The 25,434-nt window shown below is 38.3% G+C and overlaps 1 protein-coding gene across 1 annotated transcript in view; it reads left to right on the forward strand.

Moving 5' to 3' along the window:
* LRRC7 (leucine rich repeat containing 7) overlaps nt 1-25,434 on the forward strand; it is a 345,019-nt gene that overhangs the window by 265,684 nt on the left and 53,901 nt on the right. The window contains exons 17-22 of the mRNA XM_066597771.1: nt 1,919-2,119; nt 8,205-8,327; nt 11,415-11,526; nt 14,607-14,772; nt 15,122-16,781; nt 24,311-24,445. Coding sequence (XP_066453868.1) covers nt 1,919-2,119; nt 8,205-8,327; nt 11,415-11,526; nt 14,607-14,772; nt 15,122-16,781; nt 24,311-24,445 — 2,397 coding nt within the window. The remainder of the gene's footprint in view (nt 1-1,918; nt 2,120-8,204; nt 8,328-11,414; nt 11,527-14,606; nt 14,773-15,121; nt 16,782-24,310; nt 24,446-25,434) is intronic.

Here is a 25,434-nt window from a genome sequence, read left to right on the forward strand (position 1 = left end):
TAGATTATCTGCTCTGCCTCATCACTCTTTACCCATTTGCTAATGGTCATTTAATGCTGGGGACATTTGCTGCTTGCAGTCCATGTTCTATGTTACAGCAGTGCTAGTATTGTAACATGTTGCAATAGTCCTGTTTGGTGTGTCTACATTGTTGCATTAATTGTTGCAATGACGGTATTGCTTGGAGGGTGTATATTTCTGCATCAGCCGCTGTCACTGTAGTCTTGGTTGGCACGTACAGGTATATATATTTTTGCATCATTCGTCACAAGCAAAGCGGATCAGCTTTTTACTGATCGGGACAGTTCTAAGAATCAGCGACTTGTTGTAAGCGGTTTAATGATTATTTAGGCTTGTTTAAATATGTATAAACACAAATTCTTACAGCAAGGATTAGAACATGTTTAAACGTAGCGGATTTTCTGCAACAGAAGTCCTTTGCGGACTTTGGGGCCGATTCATGTCGAAATGATCACGGATTTTGATGCAAATTTCATCCCCCTCATTTGAAGCGGTGACATTTGCTCTGATAATCCGACATGCTGTGTATTTTATATCTGCACCGAATGTTAAGCCCGTGCAAATTATATCCGCACCATATGGATGAGCTATGTTGAGAAAACCATGCACAAGGCTTGTACTCTAAGGGCTGTGGATTCTTCATATGGAAAATCAACTGCATTAACTCAACATGTGAGCATACCCTAAGTGTATGGAATCGCCTCTAGAAACTGCGCTAAAATCCTTGGCTTTTTGACGCGGTCTTTATCGCAGATTCGCATACAGATTTAGCCCTGTCAATAGGGAAAATCAGCGTGAAGAATTCCGAGGTGGAATTCCGGTCATGGATTTTTCCCAGGGCAAATTCCATGTGTGGATCCATATAAAAAAACGCAGCAGAAAGGTGCGGATATTGGCATGGTTTTTAAATACGTAATTCATGCAGAAAGTTCTGCGGTGAATTCCTCCTTGTGAACATACCCTAATGATGCGTTTGCACGTAGCTGACTTGCTGTGGATTTTCCACAGCTGAAAGAATTTGCAGCAAATCTGCACAAACAAAGTGAGGATCTCTGCTTTCCCGAAGTGATACGAGGCGGTTTTAACACAAAAATGCTAGAGTTTCACGGCCCAATGTCGCAGTCACCATGTGAAATTATCCTTAATGTGGAAATGTGATTTTCTGCATCAAAATTCAGTATGTGGATTTTGCTCATTGACTGGGCTAAATCTGTGCATGGATCCACGGCAAAAACGATGGGAGAAAGGCGCGGATTTTGATTCTGTTTTAAGAAGTGGAATTTACGTAGAAAATTCCACGCTGAATTCCACTGTGTGAACATAGCCTTAAAAAGCTTGAGTTTAGGAAAAATGTTAGCTTTTTCTTTCCATAAACTGTGCCACTTTTTATCCATGGACTTGGTTTGGTATTGCTGTTTTCAAATGAATAATACTAAACTGCAGTACCAGACACTGCCTATCGTCAAGAGTGATGCGGTTTTTGGTTAAAGAAAAAAGCTGAACCTTTTTCCTAATCTCAGACAATCCCTCTAACTAAAGAAAAATAAGTCTCACTAGTTACTATTAATCTGAACCTTTTTCTGAGCCTTTGACTTTGCATTGGTCTTCCAGTAACCCTATGGACCCTCGTAAACTTTAGGTAAAGACTTCTGAGCCCTCTTATTCACTTGCCTTCAGGTTTATCCTTTAAACTGAAGTAAATGCACATTTATTCCCTCTAGTTTGTAATTTTTCATTCGCCCAAGCAAGAACCATATAGAAATGCTGCAGTGATATACTATTTGCAGCAGTAGGCACTGATCTGCAGTTTGGTAGAACCTAGTAGATGACCCCATAGATATTTAACCTATAAAAATTGAGACAAAATTTTACTGCAATCCTTTATTTTCAAATCCAGGTTGAAATCAATCTCAAGAGATACCCAACACCGTACCCAGAAGACTTAAAAAATATGGTGAAGTCAGTTCAGAACATGGTCGGAAAAGGAAGCCACAGCTCTTCTTTGGAAAATTCCATTCCAACACCAACTGCAGAGCAGAACCTCAAGGAAAAATATGAACATAAGTGGCCAATCTCAGCAAAAGACATGAAGTCTGAGGTGATGCAAAAAATTTTCTCTGTATTGTAAACATGGGCCATTTACTGGCCTTGTAGGGTGTGGTCAATCACATAAATGGTCATGTAGGTTCCTACTAGTCACCATTCCGGTTAAACAGCCAGGTACCGATGACCTATGAAGGTTATACACGGTGTCACCTTCTTACTCTACTCCTTGTCTCCTCAATAATAATCCAAACTTTGTTCAATGTTGGATATAGATATTATGCAACATCGGAGTCAAAGAATGTCGTGAATGAGGCTGCATGTCATTGGGTCCAATCATAGTATTTATCTTCAACTTTGACTTTTTGTCTTAGATGTTTCTTGTTGCCCCATAACATTACTTCCATAAGGGAATCAAATGCCTTTGGGTATATTTTATTATGTTGATAGGAATTATGCAACCTCAACAAGATAGAGACCCACTTTTATTGGAAGTTTTTATCTTTCTAACCTTCCGTGATGGTACAGTTGTAATCAAAATTATTCAACCCCCATTGCAAATTAGGTTTATTTGCCAAAATTACAAGTTTTCAGCTTTAAAAGAAAACAATCAAGCAAAAAGAATTTAAATAGCTCAATACAACTGATATAACAAGCGGTTTCTCCAAATTTAACACAAAATACCTTAAAGGGGTTTTGTCATTTAAAAAAAATTATCTAAACTTACCTATCCCTTCCCTGTCTGTCTCCTTATCACATCTTTTCCTGGTTAAGCTTCTCCTGTGCCCCAGGTAAGCTCACTGCAGGCTGGGCCCAGCTTGTTATGAGGGCTGCTTATCACAAATTCCTTCTGGCTGGGTCAGTTAAGGTCACATCCCTGTGCTGTAGCTTCACTGCCTAGGAAGGAATTGTAATCTATTTCAGAGGCAGCTCGCATGAGCAATCTCTGAAGAAGATAGGCAGTCCTCCTGCTGGCCTGTAAGCTGTGACGTAATGTACATTGGAAGACTGCCAACCAAATGTACGTAACCTCACAGGAAGGAGAAGAATCAGGCAGCTGGAGGTGAAGTGACCCCCGGACTGCAGGAGACAGGAGAACATGGGGAAGGTGAAGATCTGGTAAGTAGACTGATAGCGGAGGAATAGATAAGTAGAGCATTTTTCTTTTTTAGTGACAGAACCCCTTTAAGTCAAGAAAGGAGTCCAAAAAATTAGGAGAAGAGATCATTGCCTTGTACAAACAGGAAAAAGGATACAGAGAGATAGCAAAGGCACTGAATGTTCCTAGTGATACAGCTGGAAGAAGTTTGCAAGTTCCAAGTTAATGGAACATTAGCTACACTACCTGGACGAGGAAATAAGAATTCATCATCAGCCACCATTGGGTTTCTGAGGAGGCAAGTAGTCAAAAACCCTCCACTGACTACAAAAGACTTGCAGCTAGATTTGGTGGCAGCAAGCACTGGCATTTCCATTTGCACAGCAAGGTGCATACTAAATGCTAAAGATCCTTATGCACAAACTCCAAGACATCTATTGACTAAAAAGCACAGGAAAAGTCACTTCCAGTATGCTCAAAACCATATAAATAAACCATAGAAGTTTTTGGATTCTGTTCTGTGCAGTGGAGAAACAAAACTGGAGTCTTTCGGTCCTATGGATCAGTGGTAAGTCTGGAGGTAGAATGAAGCATATGCTGAAAAGCACCTCATGCCCAGAGTGAAGTATGGCGGTGTCTCGGTGACGGGGCTGGGGCTACTTTGCTTCCTCTGGTACTGGAAACCTACAGCATGTGGAGGGCAAGATGGATTCAATCAAGTATCAGGAGATCCTTGGAGGAAATGTAATGACTTGTGTGAGGAGGCTGAATCTTCCAACAGGACAATGACCCCCAAGCATAGCTCAAAATCAACGAAGGCTTGATATCAGAGAAAGTCTTGGAAGATTCTGGAGTGGCCATCACAGTCACCTGAGTTGAATCCCATAGAGAATCTTTGGTGAGATCTGAGGAAGGCGGTTGTAGCATGGAAACCAAAGAATATTAGTGACCTGAAGGCTATTGTCCATGGGGAATAGGCTAAGATCCCTCAGGACGCTGTCAGAAGCTATACATCCTACTTAGGAGGTGCTCTACTAAGTACTAACGATGCTTGTCATGAAGGGGGTGAATAATTCTGAGACTGCACTAGCCATTAAATGGGACATTTTGGGATGAATTTGGAGAAACCACTTGTTATATTAATTGTTTTGAGCCACTAAAATTATTCTTCTTAGATTGTTTTTTGCTTTTTTTTTTTGCAAACAGCAATTTCCAATTTTCGCAAATTTAATTTGCAATGGGGGAAGAAGGTTAAGAATTTTGATTGCAACTGTGTGCTAGAGATTACTTATGTTAGAACTTTACATTTTTGGCTTTTGTTATTGCTTGAGGCGAAATTGGAAATTTACCATCCGTGAGGCAAGGTGAGAATTTAGCATCAGGTAGATCCCAACTGTAGGAAGTAGCATTTTTGCAAACATACAGTCCAACCCTGCTCTATAACATGCTCAATTTGGTCAAGTGGGAGGCCGTTTCCTGGCTAAAATGGATTGGACTCTCTTTGAAGTGAAAGTAAAAGGGTACAAGCCAATATCCTGAGCTCTGTGGGGGGGGACTGAAGCTAGCCATTGATTTAATACTTTGATTGTCCACCAAGTGTTCTTCAATCTGCAAATAACATACTTGGTAGGAGGGAGGGGAGATCAGCAGCCAAAACCTGTATTTGAAGGAAGAGGCAATATGGAACAACTCATTACCCCCCAATAAGTTCAGACTAGTGCAGTAAAAAGTAATTGCCCAAAAATGGTTAACTTTTCAAAGACAGATTAATGAACTGATGCCAGATCTGATCTCATACTTCTCAATGGGACCATTTGTGGCATTCGACACATCAGTTTTGACGCTGGATGTTGCATGCAGTGCTTTTTGTGTCCGGCTACAGACATCAGACTAGTGCTCAAAATGCATGGAAATGTCATCAGTTGTGTCCATCTCAGGCATAAAACCAATGGCCTCCCACAAGCGATATGTGTGCCCCCAGCCTTTACGTGTTGCTGTCTGCAAACAGTGTAATGTAATATTATCGTTAACGTTGGCACAGATTGTTCTGTTCTGACCTGATTTAGATTTTATACTATCTTATGCTTCCATGGTGTAAACTAAGTACCCCATATATTGTATCAGAAGAGTTTTTAATTTCTTCTCTTGTATGCATAAGAGCTTGAATACCATCATGCATAAGGACTTTTACAATTGACCTATGTTCAAGATATGTCTTCAATATTGATCAGCAGGAGTCCACCACTTGAAATCCCTGCTGAGCAGCTGATTCTCAGGCCTACTGTCAGTGTGCACAGTGCTGGAAGCAGATAGTGCTATCCATATTGCAGTGGCCTGGTTTGGTACTACAGGCACAGCTCCTATTGACAAATGGGCTGCTGAAATACAGACAAAACTATCATCTTCCAGCACTGTTCATACTGATAGTAAGCCTGGTGATCAGCTGAGTGGCAGACCCCCACCAATCAACTATTGATGACCTATACTGTGGCTCGGTCATCAATAGTAATAGTCCTGGTCAACTCTTTTAAAAGGGGGGTGATTTTAAAAAGATAATCTGTGTTCATATGCTTTATAAGGGCACAAGGACATCACAAAGAGGGGTCTTCACTCATTACCCCTCCTCATGAATATTCTTTTACTGTGACCGGCTCTACCCACCCACCTATTAGATGGTTGGCCATATAGTTGAATGCTTAGCGTGTATTGTATCCCTACATCTTTCCTGCGCTGACTTCTACGTCCAGCCATAACTTGCCCTTAGCTGATTGCTGGATGTTTCAGAAGCCAGACCCACAGCAATCAACTTCACTAAAAGATCTGTAGAGTTTATATTATCTTAGGCCTGCAAAACACTAGGATCTTTCTATGTGTAGTCCATTAAAATACAGACGATACATGGACAGGACCCATATTATTCTATGGTGCAACACACACTAGCGAGTTTTTTGCGCAGACATGGGCTGCATATAGAAACTCATTGCATGCACTATTCTGATGCGATTTACGAATGAAAGATACCCGCTCAAGTCAATGAAAATAGAAAAAAATCAGACAACACATGGATCCCATCCGAGTGCAGTCTGTTTTTTTTGTTTTTTTTTTAAACATGCAGAAACAATCGGGTTTGTTTAAGTCTTTTTGTGGACGTGAAAAATAGATGGCATGCAGAAGAAAAAATCGGACATACGGACAGAATATGGAAGCTTCATGGGGCTGCAGACAAATGAAAAAAAAACATCCAATTTTTGAGGTCGTAAGACGGAACTTTTTTGTGATGCAAGTGTGTACTTAGCCCTAAAGAGACTTTCTCAGCTACTTTGATCCCTATGAGCTAAACCTATGGGCTTAAAGTAGCTGACGTGCTGAGTCAGAGTATGTAAGTTTAATACATTCCCCGCCATTCTCCCGGGGCCGGCGCTCAAACTGCCAATGACTGCATTGACTGTACTACACAGGCGCTTGGTAAGTGGTCCTCCCATTCTATGCGTAGAATGGGAGGACTACTTGGCGTGCATCAAGTAGTCTGCTGACTGCATTCTGTGGTGGGTTTGAGCGCTGACACTGGGGGAATGGCAGGGAATGTAAGTATTAAACTTACATCTCTGGGTTCAGTGGGTCAGCTAACCATAAATTTAGCTCATAGGGCTCAAAGTAGCTGACAGAGTCCCTTTAACCTGCTATGGTGCTCTTCTGATCATGTTACTATGAGGACTACCACCAATCATTTAATCCAATGAAGTGAATGTAAAGTTAGTGCACCCTCAGGCTGTTTAAGATTCTGAGCACTATAGCTCAGTTCTGAAAGTTTCCCATTACTACACAAAATATGTTCCTCTCCTCATTTTTGGGGTTCGCAAATTCAAGTCTCTGAATGGTGAAATGGCAAAAAATTTCTGCTCTTAAATTTTCGGCTCTAGGAACTTTGAAAAGCTGTAAAAATATAAAAAAATGATGGACGCTCTGAGGAGCGAGGCTATGCAATAAATGTCTAACCTCTAAACTCAGAGTAGGGGGAGCTTATGGTGAAGTGGGTGTGTTATATGCAAATAAGACAGTTGTAGTTACATTTAAGGGGTATTTTTGTCCAGATATGAGGGAAAATTTTAAATGCAACTATGGTATGTACTGTGTATGATCCTTTGATACTTCGAATCCACGCATGTGATTAATAAATATATGATAGGTTGCTTACTTTCATTGGAAAATAAAACGCATAAAAGGGGTCATCTCGCCTGTCCAGAAGCTCTGCAGCCAACTGGGGATCTATTCTATCAGTCTCAGTGGAGAGCTGATAAAAAACAGCTCTCAGTCTAGAAAACTGGGGCCAACCCTATAGTATATGGTCATCCTCCATCTTGAATGGATACCGTGTAATGAAAAATGTCTCCTGTAGGGGCCGCCATCGTCTGGCAGGTTGAAAATTATCCACTGATCTTTTTGGCAGTTTCCTTTTAAAAACAGAGGGCACATTTTCAAAGCTTTTCATACCAGTTTCTGGTGTAAAGTCTTAATTTTTGCAGAAGCAGGTATTTGCGCAAACAGTTGTTACTCTTCTTTCTGCAGCGGCCATGCATCTTTTCTGAAAAGTGGGAGGGGCTTATCAGCAGGGGAACTGGCCACTGCAGGCAGCCAGATTTATGCATCATTTATGACAGGAACTAGTGTAAATTATACCAGAAATGTACGCCAGGTCAGACCGGCCATACATTTCCAAGAAGGCGTATAAAGGTGCCAAGATGCGCGTCATACATGGAATGGTCTGTACCTCTTCATTAGGTACAGTGTGTGCTGGGGGTAATTATACTAGGACCAGCATTGGAAATTTCTCCCAATGTGTGTTGTTCAGACAATCCCTTTCAGTTCACGCTTACCATTTATTAAAAGTAATTTTTCAGTTGTATGCAACAGTAATTCTAAAAAGTGAGTTGCCTGCACATCAATAAATTGACTTAGCTTGTGCACAGTTCATTCTTACTACACTTTTACTAAAATCTTGGATTCAGTGTTCAAACTTCTAATTTTTCTACTTTATTTTTAGGTTTCAAATCGGGAACACAAGGAATTCCAAAAGACGCAAATGTCTGATGCTGGAAACATCCGCAGTTACTCCTTAGAAGTCCCAAAGAGGAAGGAAAAAGAAGAGCATTCAGAAAGATCAGAGGTACCACTTATAATACTGCTTCCCTATGTACAAGAATATAACTACTATAATACTGCGTCCTATGTACAAGAATATAACTACTATAATACTGCCCACTATGTACAAGAATATAACTACTATAATACTGCCCCCTATGTACAAGAATATAACTACTATAATACTGCCTCCTATGTACAAGAATATAACTACTATAATACTGCCTCCTATGTACAAGAATATAACTACTATAATACTGCCCCTATGTACAAGAATATAACTACTATAATACTGCCCCTATGTACAAGAATATAACTACTATAATACTGCTCCCTATGTACAAGAATATAACTACTATAATACTGCCTCCTATGTACAAGAATATAACTACTATAATACTGTCCCCTATGTACAAGAATATAAGTACTATAATACTGCTCCTATGTACAAGAATATAACTACTATAATACTGTCCCTATGTACAAGAATATAACTACTATAATACTGCCCCCTATGTACAAGAATATAACTACTATACTACTGCTCCTATGTACAAGAACATAACTACTATAATACTGCCCCCTATGTACAAGAACATAACTACTATAATACTGCCCCCTATGTACAAGAATATAACTACTATAATACTGCCTCCTATGTACAAGAATATAACTACTATAATACTGCCCGCTATGTACAAGAATATAACTACTATAATACTGCCCCCTATGTACAAGAATATAACTACTATAATACTGCCTCCTATGTACAAGAATATAACTACTATAATACTGCCGCCTATGTACAAGAATATAACTACTATAATACTGCCTCCTATGTACAAGAATATAACTGCTATAATACTGCCCTCTATGTACAAGAATATAACTACTCTAATACTGCCTCCTATGTACAAGAATATAACTACTATAATACTGTCCCCTATGTACAAGAATATAACTACTATAAGACTGCCCCCTATGTACAAGAATATAACTACTACAATACTGCCTCCTATGTACAAGAATATAACTACTATAATACTGCCCCCTATGTACAACAATATAACTACTATAATACTGCCCCGTATGTACAAGGATATAACTACTATATTACTGCCACGTATGTACAAGAATATAACTACTATAATACTGCTCCCTATGTACAGGAATATAACTACTATAATACTGCTCCTATGTACAAGAATATAACTACTATAATATTGCACCCTATATACAAGAATATAACTACTATAATACTGCCCCCTATGTACAAGAATATAACTACTATAATACTGCTCCTATGTACAAGAATATAACTACTATAATACTGCCCCCTATGTACAAGAATATAACTACTATAATACTGCCCCCTATGTACAAGAATATAACTACTATAATACTGCCTCCCATGTACAAGAATATAACTACTATCATACTGCCCCCTATGTACAAGAATATAACTACTATAATACTGCCCCCTATGTACAAGAATATAACTACTATAATACTGCCCCCTATGTACAAGAATATAACTACTATAATACTGCCCCGTATGTACAAGGATATAACTACTATATTACTGCCCCGTATGTAGAAGAATATAACTACTATAATACTGCCCCGTATGTACAAGAATATAACTACTATAATACAGCTCCCTATGTACAAGAATATAACTACTATAATACTGCCCCCTATGTACAAGAATATAACTACTATAATACTGCCCCCTATGTACAAGAATATAACTACTATAATACAGCTCCCTATGTACAAGAATATAACTACTATAATACTGCCCCCTATGTACAAGAATATAACTACTGTAATACTGCCCCCTATGTACAAGAATATAACTACTATAATACTGCTCCCTATGTACAAGAATATAACTACTATAATACTGCCTCCTATGTACAAGAATATAACTACTATAACACTGCTCCCTATGTACAAGAATATAACTACTATAATACTGCCTCCTATGTACAAGAATATAACTACTATAATACTGCTCCTATGTACAAGAATATAACTACTATAATACTGCCCCCTATATACAAGAATATAACTACTATAATACTGCTCCTATGTACAAGAATATAACTACTATAATACTGCTCCCTATGTACAAGAATATAACTACTATAATACAGCTCCCTATGTAGAAGAATATAACTACTATAATACTGCTCCTATGTACAAGAATATAACTACTATAATACTGCCTCTAAGTACAAGAATATAACTACTATAATACTGCCCCTATGTACAAGAATATAACTACTATAATACTGCTCCTATGTACAAGAATATAACTACTATAATACTGCCTCCTATGTACAAGAATATAACTACTATAATACTGCCTCTAAGTACAAGAATATAACTACTATAATACTTGCCACTATGGACAGTTTAAGAATATAACCATTGCAGTATACTTATGGCTGCTTCGTAGACCTGTAAATGCTGTATGTATTGCCCATAACCCAAATAAAGTCGTCTGGCATAGACAACCTCTATTAATTTATCTTCTGAAGGCATGTTTAGCGAAAACATGGACTCTCTTTCTTTTCACCAGATACATGCTAGATGCGGCTTCTTTTGTGGTTGCCTATATAGTAGACGATAGTAGGCAGTAGGGGATTCAAACAAAGGGGACCTACGACTGCCATTATCTTTACTTGTAATCTAAAAAGGGGATGTACAAACTATGATCATCTCCAAAATGAACCATGGAGTAGACCCTCGTTGGTTTCTTGGCCCCTACTGCTGTGTATTACCATGAACATTAATAATGAACTACGTATTTAAATACCTATGAGGTTATTTGCTCATGCACAGTTTGTAGGAGTAAAGAATAATCCTGATGACTGTATTTCACTAATTTCCTCCTTTTGGAACAGGAAGGAATATATTTGTCAAATATATTAATTACAGTGACAGCCTGAAATTGTAGGTGTTTGACTAAGTGGGATCAGAGCTCTTTATAACTTCTTCCTAATGCTTTTTTTCCCTTATTGCTATGATTAAATATGATTTAGACTCCACATAGAAAGAGCGCTTAGCATTCTCAAAGACCTTTATTGCAATTATTTACCTTCAGGAATCCTTCGGACATCGCCCAACTGAAATGCGTATAGCTGAACTGCGCCCCTCGTTGATTGAGACCCCACTGTATCCACCAAAACTGGTGCTACTGGGAAAAGATAAGAAAGGTACATTACAAGCTGACTCTAGTAATCATGTTGGAGGGTACATAGATGATGTAAGCACATTGGAGACACTTATTGTTGTGTCCAAAATCAGCCTCCCACCTATCAAGTTACTGAGATCTTGGAACATCTTTCTTGATTTTCCTTATTTATTATCTAAGTGATGAAGAAGGCAACATTCAATCTAACATTCCTCTTTATTTTCATTGTAGAGTCCAAAGTGAAGCCTTCTTTGACAAAGGCTCAAAGTAGTGCCAAAGGATTGCTATATGGAATAGGGAAAATAATGGAGACTGGATGCTGGGGATTGCCAGGAATGATCACCTAACAAAATAGCTGATCCTGTATCATTAAGGCTACATTCCAAAACTGTTTGGGCCCCCATCCAGCATTCCTGTCCAAGGTTTCCATCTGAAGTGCCAACGGAACCCTATGCAGCTCCATTGGTTCAATTCCAACTGGACCCCTTATGACTATTATGAGAATGTATTATAGATTCCACTTCCTTCATTCTATGTTGAAGCTTGATCAGGTGTTTTCTTTAACTTCTTGATTTTGAATATGCCTGAAGAACAGTGTCTGTACCCAAATCTTTGCAAAAAAAGTCCTTGCACACCAATGATATTACTTTGCGAATATAAGAAAACTTCAAAAATGAATTCCATAGGCGTGCTGCTCTACCTCTTATTTTTTTGTGTCCCCACAGGATGTCATTACTTAAATGGAGACCAAAGCTTCAAGCTTTGGTCTTCATGTCAGCAGTGTTCCATTCATTTTCGGCATTTTGGCCAAAGAGAATGGTGTCTTCGGAGCAGTTTTGGTCTCTATTTCAGTAATGATAGCCTATGGAGCCGTCCAGGACTCCATCTGAATGCCGTTTTCGACATTTCAGAAGAAATCTCGATAGGAAGGTTGGATGGGGCTTCATATGGTATGTGAATTTAGCATTAGACATCGATGACTGACATGGCCCAGCTTTCCACTGCTATGAGGTCTAACTGGTAGTCATCAAACCTGACCTATATTTATTGTCACCTGGCTAAACTTTTTAGAAAGGTAGAAAGTCTCTGGAGACTAAACTAAAATGTATAGAACCCGACCTGTTCAGTTGGCCTGGTTGATATTTATGAGGATTGTCTTGATATTCATGAGACCATAACAAACTGTCCCATTTCCGCAAGATCGGTCAAAGATCTACGTTTTACAGAGGCTATCGAACACCCCAACAACAGCAGGTGTTGGGGAAAAATAAGGATTGGGCATTTTCGATTTCAACTTGCCCGTAGTTTCCAGCTAATATGCAAGATTTTCATGACTGTTATTAGTTTATTTCAAAGTATAGATGGATCCCTGAAATATAAGGTGGCAAGTCCAATTTAACCAGTTCTTGTCCCAGTGGTGTCATATTATCTCCATGGTGTCTCATGATACTTCTAATCCTCTGAAGTTTTTAAATAAGTCTACCCTGATTGATATCTTCCAACTATAAGATAGATCTATTTGTGATGTGTTCAGACAAACTTTGGCTATTCCCATAGGCCCCGAAACATAGGGAAATTCTACAGGAACACATTGTTTTTACATGGGGGCTGATCAAAGTCACATTCATTTCAGACAGATATTTGCTGATTAGATTTGGACATAGTTTGTAAAATTGCATACAGAGACATCCATACTAGAGATGAGCGAGCATACTCGATAAGGCAAACTACTCGAGCGAGTAGTGCCTTATTCGAGTACCTGCACGCTCGTCTCTAAAGATTCGGGTGCCGGCGGCGGGCGGGGAGCGGCGGGGGAGAGCGGGGAGGAACGGAGGGGAGATCTCTCTCTCCCTCTCTCCCCCCCGCTCCCCCCTGCTCACCACCGCAATTCACCTGTCACCCGCGCCGGGAGCCGAATCTTTTGAGACGAGCGGGCAGGTACTCGAATAAGGCACTACTTGCTCGAGTAGTTTGCCTTATCTAGTATGCTTGCTTATCTCTAATCCATACCCACTCAGCAGGTGGAACAATGCAGTAGGGACAGAATGCTTATCAAACCACCTCTCTCATACAACAAGGTGCAGATGTAGCAAAGTTTAACTTTAATGTGATAATTGACAAGTTTTCATACCATAAGCCATTGAAAAGCTATTGTTTTATCCTAAAGGAAGTCTATCAGCTGATTTTTGCCAATTAATCTCAAAATACTGACACATGAGCGACTAAAAATGATTAAAACCGTACCACTGTGACTCCCATCTTTAGATAAAGCTGCAGAAAGGCTTCCCGTGCAGTATGTGTATGAGCCTTGGACCATCCAATGGGCGGCTCACGTCTGCTAGCAGTTTTTGCTTTCTTCCCCCCTCTTCTCTGTTCATGGACATCTCCAGCTCTGTTCCACATACAGTGTACCTACACCATACTGAAACATCACGTCCATGCGCTACGACTCCTCTGCAGGATATGACATCATGCACCATCCTCAGTGTAGTGCAAGTATGCCGTACTTGGAACGCATGACGTCTTAAGCAGTCAGGGCTGGATAACGTGCATGAACAGAGAAGGACGCATTTTGTAGCAGAAGAAAGAGAGAAAGAGTCCAGACGCTGGCAGATGTAAACTGCCTATCAGACAGTTCTAGGCTATATAAAATACTGCATGGGCAGCCTTTCTGAAGCTATTGCTAGAAATGGGAGCCACAGTGCAGAGGTAATGGGGCTGTTTCAATAATCATTCCGTCGCTCATGCTTCTGCATATTGAGGATAAAAGGCAAAAATTAGCTGGTAGACTGCTTTAACACAACAAAAAAAGCCATTGAAAATCTATTGTCATTGAAAATCTATTGAAAGGGTAAATAAACCATGGCACAGAAAGTTATCTTAATGCATTAAGTCTCAAGGTAAACTTTGCTACATCTGTATGGTAAGGGCTAACCGAAAGATGTAAAACGTGCATCAGAAGGGGCCAAATACAATATGATATTTAGGTAGTAAAGCAGTTGGGGCTTCTAATTGTTCTTCTCGATGAGAGGTTCCTGAAAATATGAAGTAGTAAAATTGGTTTATACTGCCTCACTACTCCACATTTTTTTGTATCTACAGAGTCCACAGATGAGTCGGAGATGGATAAGCACCATCATAACAGTGTGTCATCAGGGACTTACTCCGACTACTCACCTTCCCAAGCTTCTTCTGGATCATCTAATGCACGTGTGAAAGTGCAGATTACTGCTAAAGAGGCTGTAAATAGCTCATTGTGGGGTAACAGGTCTGTCAAATCCTTAATTACAGTTAGTGAAGCATGGCACATTAACAGACCAAAGGGTGGTGCAGTAAAAGAACTTGCCCAGAATTGTCATTATGCAAATTGAAATTCATCCTCATGTATCTGTAAAGAGATACAAACTGTTTCTTGACTCTTATTGCAGTGAATGGGTATAAGCTGCAATACCAGAAACAGCCACATGGATAAGTTGGTGCTTTTTATGGGAAGAAAACACAATTTTCTGTGTGGTCAGGTTGATGCCAGTTATTTCTAACTTTCTGGTTACCAGGGATACAGTGCCTGAAAGTAATACTGCAATGGAAATTAATATGTTCTTTCTATGTTTTTGTAGGCTGACTCAGTCCTTCCCACAACCCCTTGAAACCAAGCCATTGCTGAGCCAGCGAGAGTCAGCGCCTATAGGAAACCTGCAGCAGCGCAATGACCGCCAGAACCTCAATGACTCATTCACCGAAAACTGGAACAACAGTTCGCACTATGACAACACCGGATTTGTGGCTGAAGAAAATGCAGGAGAGAATGCAGCAGGTAACCCAATGCTGTCTTCAAAATCAAGAAGCACATCCTCACATGGAAGGCGGCCATTAATCAGGCAAGATCGAATTATTGGAATACCTTTGGAGTTGGAGCAGCCATTACAGAGAAACTCTCAAGAAACAGATGTTTCACCCAGCAATCCCTGGCAAAACTGGACTCGGACTCCCAGTCCTTTTGAAGACAGGACAGCATTTCCTTCTAAACTTGAAATCACCCCCGTCAATAGTCCATTGCCAGACCGGAAAGAACATAAGCCACAGTCATTAGAAAACCCAAGCACATTCTCTTCAGGCCCACCATGGGAGTTTCATGACACTAGCTCTAACCGGAGCATGGGAAATGTATTCCCACATAGCCATTGCCGTCCTGAGTCTGCCAAAAATACCATATCAGTGAGCAAAAGTACTGAAAGACTCTCGCCATTAATGAAGGACTTGAAGACTGGCAGGTTCAAAAAGTCTCAGAGTATAGATGAAATAGATATCGGGGCATTGAAAGTGTACAACATACCCTTGCAAAACTATGATCCAAGAAACATCATGCGTGGAAGCCATGATAGACCAGACCTGGGTATGTTACAGGAGCATAGTATGTCTCGCAGTCAGTCCGTGCCAATGCTTGATGATGAGTTGTTGGGTTACGGAACAAGTAGAGGGCAACAACAAAAGCCTACCATGAAGAAAGTCTACCAGTTTGACCAAAGTTTTAACCCAACGGGTGCAGTTGAAGTAAAGCCAGAGAAGAGAGTACCTCCTCCATTTTCGTACAACCCTGACTACTCCTCTCAGCAAACCAAGACAATGGCAAAAGATCTGATCAGCCCGAGAGCCTACAGAGGATACCCACCCATGGAACAGATGTTCTCCTTTTCTCAACCTTCTGTAAATGAAGATTCAATTCCTCCTCAGTTTACAAGTCAAGGATCAAGGCCAGGATTCTTGAAGAGGGCAGACTCTTTGGCAAGCGCCACAGAGATGTCAATGTACAGAAGGGTGAGTGAGCCACATGAACTTCCACAGACTGACCGGTACGGCCGGCCTCCATTCCTTGGGGCTATAGAACGCCAAAGCAGCATGTCAGTGGCTGAATCTCAGTTTCTAAAAAGAAATGGCCGCTATGACGATGATCACAGCTCCTACCCAGACATGAAGTCTCAAGGAAGCAGTTATCAAGTTAAAACTCTTACGCAGAGACGGCCATTGTCTGCAAGAAGCTACAGCACCGAGACGTATGGGACTGCTCAAACCCGTCCTGTTTCTGCTAGGCCAACCATGGCAGCACTGCTTGAAAAGATACCGTCTGATTACAACTTAGTTAACTATGGTGACAAGACCTCTGACATTGATATGAAGACAAGGCAAAATCAGGGAAAAGTAGATGATAGCTGTAATAAAATGCCGCCAGACTGGAGACAGCAACTGCTCAGACACATAGAAGCTAGAAGACTGGACCGGGTATGTCTCCCTAATGCAACATATTCATATTTTTGCATGTTAGATAGAAAGATAATTATTCACTAATGTGTAAAAATGAAAAGTTATTTTCAATAGGGAAAGTCAAAAATGTAATGTTCTTTTTACCAAAGCTGGCCATACACTTACATGAACAGGATTTTTCCTAACACCATAAACGTGCATGATCAAAGAATTGGTTATGTTAAAGTACAATTAGTACAATGAGTCGGAAGGCCACCATATATGAGATCATTGGCCAATCCAGATTAAATCAGCTGGATTCTCCAACTGTTTTCTAATGTGTTTGGCTAGCTTTGGTCTTGCATTGTTTTTGCGCCTGTACATGTTAATAACCATATAGACAGGTTTTATAGGTAATATTAATGCAAAACAATTGATCATACCAAACATTGTTTTGGTTTCTTCATTAGGAGATCAAAACCATTTTGTATAGCCCAAAAAGTATACTTCCTCCAACTCCACTAAAATTAATACTGCTCGTTGTTATACAATTTTTCATCTTGGAGGTCCAAGTCATAATCATCTCGATGACTGAATAGAAACTTAAGTTGACTTTTTAAACAACTTTTTTTGGTTATTCTTGGTGGGATCTACTGAAAATCCAAGGACAATGTTCATCTATATTCGTTCTTCTGATCGATGGTTTGGAGATGTTTTTCACAATGTTTTGACTCCTCAGAGGTGGATGCTGCCAACAATGTCAGAGGTCCCATCCACCACTCCTTGTCTGGTTAAAATATTATGGTGGCAATTATGATAATCGGTGGCAGACAAGCAACTTTTGGCAAGCAATTATTTTATATCTAAGGGCAACTTTAAGATTGTTCAACCTTCAGACAAGTTTTTTTCTTTCAAAAAGATTTTCCTTGGTGATATTTTCTTCAGTCTTTTTCAAATCAAACTTATTGTGCCACATTTTAATTGTACCTCTATCAGGGACCTCCACTAATCTTAAGAGAGTCGTACAGTCTCTGTTTTTACGAAAGGTGCATGAGGGGGTCATTCTTAACAACAGAAGTTACAGAAATTTAAAAAATCCTGCATATAGTAAACAAAAAACTGTGCCAACTATGGAACGTCAGGGTAGAATCACATTGCTGATGCTTCAAAATTGCACCCACACTTTTACTATTATCATACTTGTGTATTGAATATGCAGTTGATTTCGTTCTGAGATTACTATAACGGTAAAATGAAAGGAGACATTGACACGTATGAAAGACAGGATAATGTTCGAAAGCAGGGAGAAAGGCAAAAAATTTAAAAAAAATGTGGGTTATTTTGGTAGGATCTATTGAAAATCCAAGGACAATGTTCAGCTATGTTTGTTTTCCTGTTGAATGGTTTGGAGATGTTTTTCAAAATGTTTTGATTTCCCAGAGGTGGATGTTGCCAGCACTGCTGGAGGTCCCATTCACCACTCCTTCTCTTGTTGAAAAATTATGGTGGGAGCTCTGGTGATCAATAGCAGCCAATCAACTTTTGACCAGCAGTTTTTCTATTTCTAAGGGCAACTTTAGGATTGTTCAACCTCCAGGCAACTTATTATCTTTGAAAAGGATTTTCCTTGGTGATATTTTCTTCAGCCTTTTTCAACCCAAAGTTATTGCACCACATTTTAATTAGTCTAGATATACCATAAAGTTGCCCATCTAAACATCTGAGCCTCATTTTCTTCTCACAATGCCAGCAAAAAATGACCTAGGTATTTTTTTGGAATCCGGAGAAAATATGAGGAGAACCTACAGAAACTAAGAACATGTTGTCTTGGTTAGATTGGACACCATAGTCCTAGTGATGCAAGATAACCCTTTAGCCAGAATACCCAGATACCCTTAAATTAGGGGTCTTCAACCTATGGCTCTCCAGATGATGCCAAACTCCCAGCAATGCTTACCGTATATGCTGGTTCTTCTCGAAATGCCATAAAAGACATATAGTATTTGAAAGATAAAATGTTGATATCATTCAGAGTACATTGTTGATTTGCTAATAAGGCCTTATGTAAGTGAGATTCATGAGGCAGGGGTATTAACATCTAACATGCCCATAAAGAGTTCAACAGTTTGTTAATCCAGTTTGAAAAGAGGTATTGGTCTTCAGATGACCAGCTAAATCAGTCAACTGGGTAACTCATCACTCTGAGTTCTGTGGGTGATTCAGCTCCACCCAGCCTACAAATTCCGCTGATAGGAAATTAACAGCTTAGTATCATCTTGTAGTTGAAGGGACATGTTAAAATTAGAGATAGTCCACCAACTGGGACCTCCACTAAACTTTAGTCTTATAGTCCCTGATTTTAGGAGATGTAGCCGAGCATGAGTGGTCATTCTTCATGGAAGTTACAGAAATGTCAAAAAATGCCTGCATATAGTAAACAAAAATGTGTGCCAACCAAGCAACGTCAAGGTAGAGTCACTTTGTTGAAGATTCATCATCGTGTCCATATCCTTGAAGTTGATTCAGTTTTGAGATGTCCATAACAGTGAACTGAAAAGAGACATTAGCACATGTGAAAGATGGGATAATTTTAAGAAACAGAGAAGGGAGAGTTACTAAGTATGATTTTAATTAATTTTTCTCAATTCAAACCTCTTCGTTATCAAATCATGGATTTGATAAATACTTTAAGCAGTTTTTGATAGACAGGAATACTACTGCTATAGAACTACCTCCTATAGAAAAAATATAACCACTATAATACTAATCTATATTGTCAGAATACAATACTCTTCCCAATGCAAAGAATATAACTACTATAATACTGCCCCTGTGTACAAGAATATAACTACAATAATACTGCCCCCTATGTACAAGAATATAACTACTATAATACTGCCCCTGTGTACAAGAATATAACTACAATAATACTGCCCCCTATGTACAAGAATAAGACTACTATAATACTGTTCCCTATGTTCAAGAATATAACTACTATAATACTGCCCCCTATGTACAAGAATATAACTACTATAATACTACCACCTATGTACAATAATATAACTACTATAATACTGCTCCTATGTACAAGAATATAACTACTATAATACTGCCTCCTATGTACAAGAATATAACTACTATAATACTGCCTCTAAGTACAAGAATATAACTACTATAATACTGCCCCCTATGTACAGGAATATAACTACTATAATACTGCCTCTAAGTACAAGAATATAACCACTATAATACTGTTCCCATGTACAAGAATATAACTACTATAATACTGCCCCTATGTACAAGGATATAACTACTATAATACTGCCCCCTATGTACAGGAATACAACTACTATAATACTGCCTCTAAGTACAAGAATATAACTACTATAATACTGTTCCCATGTACAAGAATATAACTACTATAATACTGCCCCTATGTACAAGGATATAACTACTATAATATTGCTCCCTATGTACAAGAATATAACTACTATAATAATGCCCCCTATGTACAAGAATATAACTACTATAATATTGCTGCCTATGTACAAGAATATAACTACTATAATACTGCTCCCTATGTACAAGAATATAACTACTATAATACTGCCATCTATGTACAAGAATATAACTACTATAATACTGTCCCCTATGTACAAGAATATAACTACTATAATACTGTCCCCTATGTACAAGAATATAACTACTATAATACTGCCCCCTATGTACAAGAATATAACTACTATAATACTGCCTCCTATGTACAAGAATATAACTACTATAATACTGCCTCCTATGTACAGGAATATAACTACTATAATACTGCCTCTAAGTACAAGAATATAACTACTATAATACTGTTCCCATGTACAAGAATATAACTACTATAATAGTGCCCCTATGTACAAGGATATAACTACTATAATATTGCTCCCTATGTACAAGAATATAACTACTATAATAATGCCCCCTATGTACAAGAATATAATTACTATAATACTGCCTCCTATGTACAAGAATATAACTACTATAATACTGCTCCCTATGTACAAGACTATAACTACTATAATACTGCCCCCTATGTACAGGAATATAACTACTATAATACTGCCCCTATGTACAAGGATATAACTACTATAATATTGCTCCTTATGTACAAGAATATAACTACTATAATAATGCCCCCTATGTACAAGAATATAACTACTATAACATTGCTGCCTATGTACAAGAATATAACTACTATAATACTGTCCCCTATGTACAAGAATATAACTACTATAATACTGCCTCCTATGTACAAGAATATAACTACTATAATACTGCCTCCTATGTACAAGAATATAACTACTATAATACTGCTCCCTATGTACAAGAATATAACTACTATAATACTGCTCCCTATGTACAAGAATATAACTACTATAATACTGCCCCCTATGTACAAGAATATAACTACTATAATACTGCCCTCTATGTACAAGAATATAACTACTGTAATACTGCCCCCTATGCACAAGAATATAACTACTATAATACTGCCCCCTATGTACAAGAATATAACTACTATAATACTGTCCTCTATGTACAAGAATATAACTACTATAATACTGCCATCTATGTACAAGAATATAACTACTATAATACTGTCCCCTATGTACAAGAATATAACTACTATAATACTGTCCCCTATATACAAGAATATAACTGCTATAATACTGCCTCCTATGTACAAGAATATAACTACTATAATACTGCCTCCTATGTACAGGAATATAACTACTATAATACTGCCTCTAAGTACAAGAATATAACTACTATAATACTGTTCCCATGTACAAGAATATAACTACTATAATAGTGCCCCTATGTACAAGGATATAACTACTATAATATTGCTCCCTATGTACAAGAATATAACTACTATAATAATGCCCCCTATGTACAAGAATATAATTACTATAATACTGCCTCCTATATACAAGAATATAACTACTATAATACTGCTCCCTATGTACAAGACTATAACTACTATAATACTGCCCCCTATGTACAGGAATATAACTACTATAATACTGCCCCTATGTACAAGGATATAACTACTATAATATTGCTCCTTATGTACAAGAATATAACTACTATAATAATGCCCCCTATGTACAAGAATATAACTACTATAATATTGCTGCCTATGTACAAGAATATAACTACTATAATACTGTCCCCTATGTACAAGAATATAACTACTATAATACTGTCCCCTATGTACAAGAATATAACTACTATAATACTGCCCTCTATGTACAAGAATATAACTACTGTAATACTGCCCCCTATGCACAAGAATATAACTACTATAATACTGCCCCCTATGTACAAGAATATAACTACTATAATACTGTCCTCTATGTACAAGAATATAACTACTATAATACTGCCATCTATGTACAAGAATATAACTACTATAATACTGTCCCCTATGTACAAGAATATAACTACTATAATACTGTCCCCTATATACAAGAATATAACTGCTATAATACTGCCTCCTATGTACAAGAATATAACTACTATAATACTGCCTCCTATGTACAGGAATATAACTACTATAATACTGCCTCTAAGTACAAGAATATAACTACTATAATACTGTTCCCATGTACAAGAATATAACTACTATAATAGTGCCCCTATGTACAAGGATATAACTACTATAATATTGCTCCCTATGTACAAGAATATAACTACTATAATAATGCCCCCTATGTACAAGAATATAATTACTATAATACTGCCTCCTATGTACAAGAATATAACTACTATAATACTGCTCCCTATGTACAAGACTATAACTACTATAATACTGCCCCCTATGTACAGGAATATAACTACTATAATACTGCCCCTATGTACAAGGATATAACTACTATAATATTGCTCCTTATGTACAAGAATATAACTACTATAATAATGCCCCCTATGTACAAGAATATAACTACTATAATATTGCTGCCTATGTACAAGAATATAACTACTATAATACTGTCCCCTATGTACAAGAATATAACTACTATAATACTGTCCCCTATGTACAAGAATATAACTACTATAATACTGCCTCCTATGTACAAGAATATAACTACTATAATACTGCTCCCTATGTACAAGAATATAACTACTATAATACTGCCTCCTATGTACAAGAATATAACTACTATAATACTGCTCCCTATGTACAAGAATATAACTACTATAATACTGCCCCCTATGTACAAGAATATAACTACTATAATACTGCCCTCTATGTACAAGAATATAACTACTGTAATACTGCCCCCTATGCACAAGAATATAACTACTATAATACTGCCCCCTATGTACAAGAATATAACTACTATAATACTGCCCTCTATGTACAAGAATATAACTACTGTAATACTGCCCCCTATGCACAAGAATATAACTACTATAATACTGCCTCCCATGTACCAGAATATAACTTCTATAATACTGCCCCCTATGTACAATAATATAACTACTATAATACTGCCTCCTATGTACAAGAATATAACTACTATAATACTGCCCTCTATGTACAATAATATAACTACTATAATACTGCCTCCTATGTACAAGAATATAACTACTATAATACTGCCCTCTATGTACAATAATATAACTAATATAATACTGCCCCCTATGTACAAGAATATAACTACTATAATACTGCCTCCTATGTACAAGAATATAACTACTATAATACTGCCTCCTATGTACAAGAAAATAACTACTATAATACTGCCCCTGTGTACAAGACTATAACTACTATAATACTGCCTCCTATGTACAAGAATATAACTACTATAATACTGCCCCCTATGTACAATAATATAACTACTATAATACTGCCCCCTATGTACAATAATATAACTACTATAATACTGCTTCCTATGTACAAGAATATAACTACTATAATACTGCCCCCTATGTACAAGAATATAACTACTATAATACTGCCCCCTATGTACAATAATATAACTACTATAATACTGCCCCCTATGTACAAGAATATAACTACTATAATACTGCCCCCTATGTACAATAATATAACTACTATAATACTGCCTCCTATGTACAAGAATATAACTGCTATAATACTTCCCCCTATGTACAAGAATATATTCTTCACCCAACACGTTTGTCACTTTTGTGAAAATAGGACCATAGAGGATATATCACTGCTACACTTTGGGTATGGCTGTACCTTTAGACTTGTATTGTTTGTTTGTTTTTTTCATACAATTCTTATAACTAGACTGAATATTCAGCAGTGAACACTAAACCTGCATTGTGGTTTTCCAGGCAGTTAAACAGAATGGATCTCTCTATGTCAGTTCTGTAAGTGTATCAGTCTTATTGTAACACGTATCTGTGTGTTATGATCCTTGTTTGCTAATGTCTAACCCAGAATGTGCTTCACCTCTGTTAACTCTTTTAGCTTTGTGTGTGCTGTACGAGGTGCAGCATGTGTGTTCATACCCTGTCACCCCATTGTCTCCTCCATTCAGAATGCTGCTTATAAGCACAACACCATAAGCCTTGGCATGCTGCACTCTGGAAATCTCCCAGCAATGCATGATGGCAAAAGCATGACTTATACCATGCCTCACTCAGCTAACTATCAAGATATACCTCTCTACTACGTAAGTATATGGGCTTAAATACCGCAGACTTAAATAATTCTACAGCACACTGTCTAGAGGGAACTTGTAGTATTCTGTGGTTTTATATTCTCTGCTGTCAGTGAAAAGGCTGGATGCCATTGTGATCTTATGCTGCTTGCTTAGCTGGAGGGTTTGTTACAAGAGACGATCCATTATGATTCACTTAACACATTTTCAGCTTCTGAATGTAAAAATGTTCCCATTCAGTGACAGCAATCAGGGATCCTAATTGAACTAAAGGATTGCCTTAATAAAAATGTAAAAACTTTCACCCTTAAGGGCTATGTCAAACTGTGAGATTATCTGGCATATTTACTGGGCAGGAGTTAGCAATCAGTTGTTGTGCAGTGGTGTTTTCAGGAACCGCCATGGGGTCAGCAATAACCCCTAAGGCCTTAGTCAGACGAGCGTTTTTTCGCGCGATTTGCGCATGCGTCCGGCGATTTTTTAAAACCATTGCTTTGCAATGGTATCGGACACATGAGCGCTTTTTATGCGCTCGTCCGATAAATTATAGAACAAAAAATCGCAGATCGCACCTATCTGCGATCTGCGATTCCTGTTCTCTTCTCTATGCGCTCAATGGGGCCGGCGGCAGCAGCGCCGACCCCATTGAGAACATATAGAAGACAAAGCATTCTTCTCTGCCACAGCTGTAACAGCTGTGGCAGAGAAGAACGATGTTTGCCCATTGAATTCAATGGAGCCGGCAATACAGCCGGCTCCATTGAAAGCAATGGGCTGCCGGCGATCGCGGGATGAATTGTCGGGAAGGGCTTAAATATATAAGCCCTTCCCTGCAATTCATCCAGAAATGTGTAAAAAAAAAAATATATATATACTAGCTGATATACCCGGCTTCGCCCGAGTTAATTTGGTACTGGTGTTTATCTGGTGTTCACACGGAAAATCTAATGAAGTTGTGCTTACTTTAGAGATACCGGAAAAACATATGTTCACCATTTTGC

The sequence above is a fragment of the Eleutherodactylus coqui genome, chromosome 3 (genome assembly GCF_035609145.1).
Source record: "Eleutherodactylus coqui strain aEleCoq1 chromosome 3, aEleCoq1.hap1, whole genome shotgun sequence".
In the NCBI taxonomy this organism is placed as follows: domain Eukaryota; kingdom Metazoa; phylum Chordata; class Amphibia; order Anura; family Eleutherodactylidae; genus Eleutherodactylus; species Eleutherodactylus coqui.